The sequence below is a fragment of the Pteronotus mesoamericanus genome, unplaced genomic scaffold (genome assembly GCF_021234165.1).
Source record: "Pteronotus mesoamericanus isolate MK-2021 breed Mesoamerican mustached bat unplaced genomic scaffold, CSHL_Meso_final scaffold_371, whole genome shotgun sequence".
Taxonomy (NCBI): domain Eukaryota; kingdom Metazoa; phylum Chordata; class Mammalia; order Chiroptera; family Mormoopidae; genus Pteronotus; species Pteronotus mesoamericanus.
Window position 1 is genome coordinate 1,796,866 of NW_026555314.1, and position 8,440 is coordinate 1,805,305.

The window sequence follows — 8,440 nt, forward strand, 5'->3', positions numbered from 1 at the left end:
TCTATCCTGTGTTAAGAGGTTAGGCACAATCTTAAGCAACAGGTCCTTAACTAGGCCTCTCTCTGATTTTTGTCTCTCCCTAATCCAATATCACCACTACCATCTCATGCACTTCCAATGGCTCCCCACTCCAATGAACACTGCATGCACACTCCCACTCTGGCAGTGAAGGTCCTCCCCAACCTCTCTTTCCCACCCACACCCAAATATAACACTCACTTCTCCCTACCTGGCCTTTTCCATGCTCTTCACCCATCTGCAACATTTCATTCAACCTGCCTTATCTCTCCTGTAAAAATTCTACCCATCCATCTCATGTCTCCTGCTTCCTAAAGCTTTTCCAGCCAGTCCCTGCAATGTTTTAAAATTATTTCTTATCCTCACCTGAGGACATTTTTATAGCCTTTAGAGAGAGCAGAAGGGAGGGAAAGAAAGAAAAAAATAAATCAACGTGAGAGAAAAATATCGATTGGTGCCTTCTTGTACACTCCCCAAATGGGAATTGAACCCTCAACCTGGGTACGTGCCCTGACCAGGAATCGAACCCACCACGATTCATTTATTTGGTTTACAAGATGATGCTCCAACCAACTGAGCCACACCGGCCAGGGCCAGACCCCACAATGTGATGTGATCTCTCCCGTCACACCTCTCTGCAGCACACCAAGAGCTCTGTACTTCTCTTGAAATAATTATCTCTTTTATATCTTATTTTGATGTTACTTGTATGCTTACCTTCTACTCACTGCCTACAGGACTGTGTCACCCTAATCGACTGTCTCTATAGCACCCTACTTAACCAGAAACTTAGCAACTACTTAGTGGACCTAAAAGGGCAAGTGTCACAGGGAATTAATGAAAAGAGAAGGAAAGAAAAGAAAGAGTACCACTAGAACTCAGGCTTCCTACTGTAGAGTTTACTCACATTATGATAGTTGTCATATAATCAGTACCAGGCACAGTGTGGGCATGCAACTGGCACTGAACATACATGTGCTGCATCATCAAATGAATGGAAGGATGATTGGAAGAATAATCAAAGTGATATATAATATAATATATAGTCTCTCCCTTACAAGCCTTACAGTCCATTGAGAGTTATAAAACCAATAAAAATGACATGACAACTAGTGAACAACACAAACCAGAAACCAAATGATGGGGACCCCAGAAAATCTGGTGCAAGGTTCAGGCTCTGATGCAAAATGCGCTCAGAAACTGAGACTCTTGTGGGAAAAACATGTGAAGACTTGGTCCCGGCCAATAGAAGTCATCACACATCAGATAAGGGGGAACCAGTTCTGGTGAGTGCCACTCTCCAGATATAAACAGCTAATAGTGAGCACTTATCACATATCAGGTGCTAGTCTGTATTATCTCATCTAATCCTCACAACAGCATATTAGGTAAATATTATGAATTATCCCCATTCTATGGGTTAAACAACTGAGACAGAAAGGTCTAAGTTCCAATGCAGAATAAAGTTTTGATGGTATAATTTAAAAATGAAAAACGATAATAACAGTGAATATTTTTTTTCAGAATTTTACAACAAACCAACAAGTTGTTTGTTTTGGGCAAGGGTGTAGAGCTTGTCAAAAAGTCATTAACTTCAAAATTGACGGAGAGTGAGGGTTACTCTCATTTACAAAAAGGATACAGAGGGGCTCTACACACTACTGTGAAGAGAAAATAAGCCAAGGGAACACAGGGAGGCAACAGAGGTAACTCACAGAGACTTTGATAAGAGCTCCTGACAGCACTTACTTTAAGGCTATTAAAACAGAGTGAATTTCGCCCTGACCAGTGTGGCTCAGTTGGCTGGGTGTCATCCTGCAAAGCAAAAAGTCACCAATTTGATTCCTGGTCAGTGCACATGTCTGGGTTGTGGGTTTGGTCCCCAGTTGGGGCATGTGCAGGAAGCAACCAGCTGATGTTTCCTTCGTTTCTCCTCTCTCTAAAAATAAATACATTCTTGTGGGGACGGGGGGAGAATATACCAGAATTTAAACTGCCACGGTAAGGCAATGCTAAACCAAGGAGAAAATAAGATGCCCTCACAAGTTGCAGATGAGAATCAGACATAACAGTAGGTGTCAGTAAGGTATTTGGGTCAAAATAAAGCTCTAATAATAGCATTACGACTGGCTAATTAAGCAATTTTTTTTAAAAGCATACAACTTTTTTACCTGAAACCTCTGGGAGGAGTCTTCCTGGAGAAACAAAATTCCCTGAGAACTAAAGATAAAGCTTTGAGTATTAGTGGTAGTTTTTTTGTTAAAACCATTTTTTAGATTGTTCTCTCTCAAATGTACTGCTCCTTAGAGAACACTGAGCATAGTTAACATTTCTAAGTGACGCAGAACCATGAGGATAAACAAAGGTGATAGTGACATGATGCACAAGAAGCTGCAGATGCAGGTGGCACACCACCTGCTCCTACAACCAGCCCTGGATGAAGGTTTCATTAAAGATGTTCTTTTGGTCATAAGTAGATGACTGCGTGACCTATTCACATGGCTTTCTACACCATTCAGCATGGGCACTTACACACAACTAATGAGCCACCACTCTTGAGCCCTGCTCGTGTGCCTGGCAGGGTACTGCACATACAGTGCACGTCTCTGATTCCTGGCACATCATTACAATGGGCAGTACTGCAACGATCGGGGAGCTGCACAGAGTCATCAGGTTCTGATTTTCAGTCCAGCTCTGCCACTTCACACCTAGGTGACCACAGGTAAGTGACAAAACCTAACTGAAGATCTTTGCCTCTGTATTTCGTTCTGTAAAATGTGGACAAAACACCATGTGTATATACAGAAACATACGCCATCTAGCTTGTGTCTTAAAAGTATGCGAATACTGGCAAATCATCTCCCTCAAACCTCAGTTTTCTCATGCATGTAAGAACGATTAGACCAATTTTTTGCAATCTCTGCTCTAGCAATAAAATCCTGTGATCCAAGAATTTCCACAAGCAGCCATGAGGGAATGAATAACAGGACCTGGATTTATCTTCCTGCCACAAAACAACTAGAAAAATGGACAAATATATAAAAACACTGGTTTCATATACTAGACAGGGAGTATAGGACTGTAATACCTGAGAATGAGGAAACAAAGTGAGCTCTATCACTATCCCAGTTTTCAATCAGAAAACACTGAAATTAGAGTATGTTTTCTGACTGCACCAGAATAAAATTAGAAATCAACAACAACAACAAAAATCTATAACCACCCCCCAAATGTTTGGAAACAAAACAATATGCTTCTGCATACCTCTGAGTCAAAGAAGAAATAATAAGGGAAATTAGAAAAAAAATATTTTGAACAGAATAAAAAAGAAAACACATCTTACAAAATTTGTGGGATGCTGCTAAAGCAGCATTTGGAGAGAAATTTACATCTTTAAATACTAATTAGAAAAGAAGAAAGATCCAAATTCCTATCATCCTGTAATTACATAATTTTAAGTTCCCCCAAAAGATTTAATAGACTTTTCCTTAGTGAGAAAAGACATCTAGGAAAATACCTAATATTCATATAAAATGTAATTTTCACAGATCTATTTAAAGTGCTCTTAAAATAGTTCGATCTCTATGCCAATCACAATTGACATTTTTATTTTACTTATTCTTAATATTTTAAATTCTTCACCAACCCCCTAAAAGCTATAAAATGATTAAGCTGCTTTTAGGATATAGTTGAAAATCATCTCCACAACCTGCCTTGGGTGATTAAACCCTGATCACCTCCTCAGTCTAGTTTTGGGGCCCCCTAACTCCCTAAGCTGCAATCACTGTAGCCTTCTTTAAGGTTGAAAGCATCAGAAATTTTCTACCTTTGGCCCTTTGCACAAGCTGTACCCTCTGCTAGGAGTACTCTTTTCTACACACTTCATTGGCTAACTTCTACTTATCCTTTAGCCATGTTTAAAATCTTCCCTGATATCCATATAAATCCCCATTTTATCTCTCCTCACATTATTTACTTTTTTTTAATTGAGACAAAATTCACCAACACCATTTACTTTTGCTTTGTGGCACGTGCTACTGTTTTAAATGATATTTACTTACAATTTCTTGTTTAATGCTTTCTTGTCTGCCTCTCTCTCCATGGTAAACCCCATGACTGCAAAACCATGTCTATTTATTTATCTCTTTAATGGGCCCCTTAAGGGCCTACCATAGTGCTTGGCACACAGTAAGCACTCAAAGATTTATTATATGAATGAATGAGTATCACCATCTTTTGCTTCCATAATGGTATAACTGTCCTAAATCTAGGCTTCCAGACTTGCTCCAAACACAGGAACATCGAGGAAAAAAAGAATGGCTTCAGCAGCAGAGATATAGTCTCTCAAAACTCAACAAATAAATGCAAGTGGAACTCCGGATTTTTCCTCAACACTCTATTTTGTGTCAGTTTAACACACAAATAAAAGTAGTATTCTGTATCACTTGGCAAAAAAGGCCAAACATTTTTCCAAAAGGCCAAGGTACACAAGAGAAACAAATACAAAAACAAATATATAAATAAGTCATTGGGACAATTAAGTGCATAGATAAATTTCAGCAATTAAAATCAACAACAGGAATAGCTGCTGAACAGGATTGGAGGCAACCACTGGGTACAAACTGCAAACACAGACAGCAAAAAAGAGAATCTGCAGGAAGGAGTAAGAAATAGAACATTTCTGCCCTCTGGGGAAGCCAGTAGCTAGTGCCACATCAATTCTGAGACTCCCTAAGGCCATCCACATAAACAATCCAGCCGTAATAATCTTAATGCACATCACTTTCAGGCCCTGAAACATTCAGGGGCATTTCCCTGTCTCATCAGTTAAATCCTGAGTTCCAAACTCTGAGTCTTGGACTACATAAGAGGTCACCTGCTTTCTTCTCCAGCCTCATTTCTACTCTTTCCTTTATATTTACTGTTTCTGTCAACCTCTGTTACCTGTTGTTCCTCATTCTCCTCTGTGCTTTGACCTTGCCTTGCCTAGATTGCACAGATTGAACTCTCTTTCTTCTCTAATTTTTTTCTTTCACCTTTCACGAAGAGGGGCAAGTGTTGAGGACTGAGTGGAACATGGTCTAGAGGGCTTCACTGAGTGTCCTCAGAGTTAGACTGTAATCCTGGGGGTGGGACTCAGAGCTGAGACTCCAGTCTTAGGGACAGCCTAGCAGAAAAAGGTCAAAGCTCATGTATGGATGAGAGAATAGATGCCCAGGGGTCTTGAGTTTGGCTCTCTGAGGATGGAAGAAGTCTGGTCACCACACCTGGGATACAGGAGTAGATGGAGGACTTGCAGCAAGTCTGACTTGTTGCTGGTCACCTAAGTGACCAAATTAGGACTGTTTCTTATTTACCTGGTTTAGCATGTACCAATTAACAGTAGGTAATAAATATTTTCTGAATGAAAGACTGAATTAAGTAACTGAACAGGAAATAAAATCCACTGAGTAGTGGCAGATTTCATTTCACAGCCTGGGATTAGAGTAGTATAAGCAAACACAACCGTGGCATACAGAGGGACAAAGATAGGGAACAGCTGTCATTAATGTGCCCCAAATGCCACTAAAAGCATATTAGGGCTGCCTGAGTTACCATGGTCTGAGCCGAGATGTGAAGCCTAGTTCAGAAAATTTAGCCTTCCTCAAGTCAATCCTGTCTAGACTAAACCCTTCTCAGTCCAATCCCTTCTTTCTGAGAAAAAAAGAGGGAAAATGGAAACAAAGAAATGGAGGGAGGGATAATTTTCAATACTCATCTTCCCCCTTAAGCCTCCATTTTTATTATCTCAGATAGCTGCTCAGAAATTCCTTTACTCTTAAGAACCTCAAGAATCTTTTGCTTAAGTGTGCCAAGGGCTTCTTTTTTATAGTTTTAGAGTAGGAGAATGTAGTAAGCAGAAAAATATTTTGAAACTAAACAGTAACAATGATCCCTCGAATAATCAAGTCTCAGTATCCTATATGAGGATAAGGGGAATTCGCATACACGTATATGATGAATCAGCCACCTACGGAAGCCTCCTCTAAGAAAGAAGTTGTTCCAGGGTCCCCAGGACCACCCATATGTACATAGTTGTACTGTGGCTAACTTTTATTACAGTGAGAGGATATCAGCAAGAGAAAAACACAGGTAGAATCTGAAGAAACCCAGGCACAAGCTTTCTGATGTTCTTTCCCTCCTCTGAAGGTATACCCCGAGAACACTCCCTTTCACAGCAGCAAACAATGTTAGTGCCTAGTGAAGTGCATTAGAGAGACAGCACCCAAGGTTTTCATTGTTTTTCTGTGGCACGTCACACAGGCACTCTGTGCCTAGGGAAGTTCATTATAGACACGGCACCTGAGCTTTTCTTTCTGGGCTGGTCACATAGGCACTGTCAGCCTAGCAACCATCAAAATTCCAGATTCTCAGAAGGAAAGCACGTGTTCAACATAAATAGTACAGTCTGTACAAAGAGTTTAGGCACAGTGAAGCACCCTTATCAATTAGGAGATGGAGGGAACAGTTCAAGTGTCAAGTTCCCAGATGCCTGGCAGGGGCTCACTGCCAGCCCTTTTGCAAGCCAGCCCTTTTGAAGACAGCAGCCTCAGGCTTCCTCTGTCAACTCTTTTCTAAAGCGATTTGTAAATGTTGCTAATGAGAGTGAAGTACCTCCCAAAGTAAGAGACAGTATTAGGGAGCTGCCAACCTAAAGCTTATATTAATTAGTTGTATTTTGCAGGAGAAAGCAGAGGATAAGATTGGGGAAGTGACCTGTCCAGAGTTATAACAACATAACACAGGGTTTAATTTCAGGTGGTCCTATAACTTACATTCTTTATATTCTATTTTTCTTCTCCTTTAACTAGAAGTCAAGTTAGGATTAGTCTCCCAAGATGTGCTCACCCTGCATTTGAATGATAAGTCAAGTCTGAGAGCTACAAAAGCAAGGAAGAACTAGGTCACTCTGCCAAAATGCCTAAACAGCCTTTCAGCTTCACCCCTCACCAGAATCACAAAATCACTCCCAACTAGATCAGGCAAGTCTCCAGTCACCATTGCTCTTCTCCTACTGTCAGACAGCATTCTCTTTCCATCTGCGAGAAAGCCGTGTGGAGGAAAAGGAATCCCATTCCTTCAACACTACCACACTGTAATGAGTCTCGTCACACACGGGTGGGGGACGAAAGCTGACATTTACCTTTCACCTACTCTGTGCAAGGCACTTGATGCTTGAATTCATTCAATCCTCAAGAACCACTTCACCTCACAGATAAGTGAACAGAGGCTCTGAGAGTTGAGCTAACTGGTGGAAAACAATGCAGAGTTGTGATAGTGCAGGGACCAAACAGGTCTGACTCTAAAATCTGTGTTCTTTCCACCATCCCAAGCACACCTTTGAGTTGCCTTTCACCTTTTTCCCAAGATAAGGATTCCTCTGGCCTAAGTTCTCCTTTTTTCTTCTGAAGCAATCCCCAGATCGAGTCTGTAACCATTGACAGTTCACTCCAGCTTCCCTGCCACTGTCCCTTCAAACACAATCTTCTACCCGATCTGACGCCCTCTCTAGTGTCACAGAAAAACAAGCGCATATTTGAATTTCACGAAACACTCTAGATACACTATTTCATGTGCCCTTCACGACAATCCCGTGAAGTGGGTAAAGCAGGTAAAAGCACCCCCATTTTACAAGAAAGGCATCTCCCCAAAGCCACGGAATAAAAAGCAGGGGAAGTAAACAGCAGAGTCTTGGATTTTGACCCTGGTCTTCGGCTTTTCCCACTGCTCCTCCCTGCCGCCCCCGTTCCCAACCCAGCGATGTCACAAGGTGCCCCCTCGTCTCGAATCCGGGCCTGTAATTCACACGTCCCTCCCACACCCACCCACTCGCAGCATCCTCGCCTGTGCTTGCACACGGCCCACTCTCCCACGACTCCCTCTCCTTCCCAACTCCCTCTGCCCACGGGCTTCCTCACCGGGCCGGTCACCTCGGCTCACTAGTCCCCTCACAGGCGGTACGCAACCCCCTTCTTCGCCTCCTGCAGGCCCTCGCCCAGCCTCCCAGCTTTGGCACCCCGGTTCCCTACTGCTGTCAGCCCGCGGCCGGGTCGGCCCAGGCTACCTTCTCCAAGGATGCAGGGCTCTGCACGGCTAGGGAGCGGGCCAATGACAGGACCGTGTTGAAATAGAAACCCCGCGAGGCACTGGAGCCGGAGCCGGTGCCGGTGCCGCAGCTGGAGCCGCCGCCTCCCCGGGCCGCCGCCGCCGCCGCCATCATCTCGCGCACAGCGGCGCTGGCCGCCGGCTTCCCGCACCCGGCCCGCGAGCGCCGGAGCTCACTGCGCAGGCGCGGCCGCATCCGGCTTCCCCACCACGTGACCTCTATGTTGCTGATACAGGGTGGGGCGTGGCCATGGGAGGTCCGATCTTTAGAGGGGAG

At 43.2% G+C, this 8,440-nt stretch overlaps 1 protein-coding gene across 1 annotated transcript in view; it reads right to left on the reverse strand.

The window, feature by feature from the left end:
- The window catches only part of PI4KA (phosphatidylinositol 4-kinase alpha), a 99,088-nt gene extending 90,729 nt beyond the window's left edge, over positions 1-8,359 (reverse strand). The window contains exon 1 of the mRNA XM_054592734.1: positions 8,123-8,359. Within this exon, the coding sequence (XP_054448709.1) occupies positions 8,123-8,359 (237 nt within the window). The remainder of the gene's footprint in view (positions 1-8,122) is intronic.
- Between the last annotated feature and the right edge of the window lie 81 nt (positions 8,360-8,440).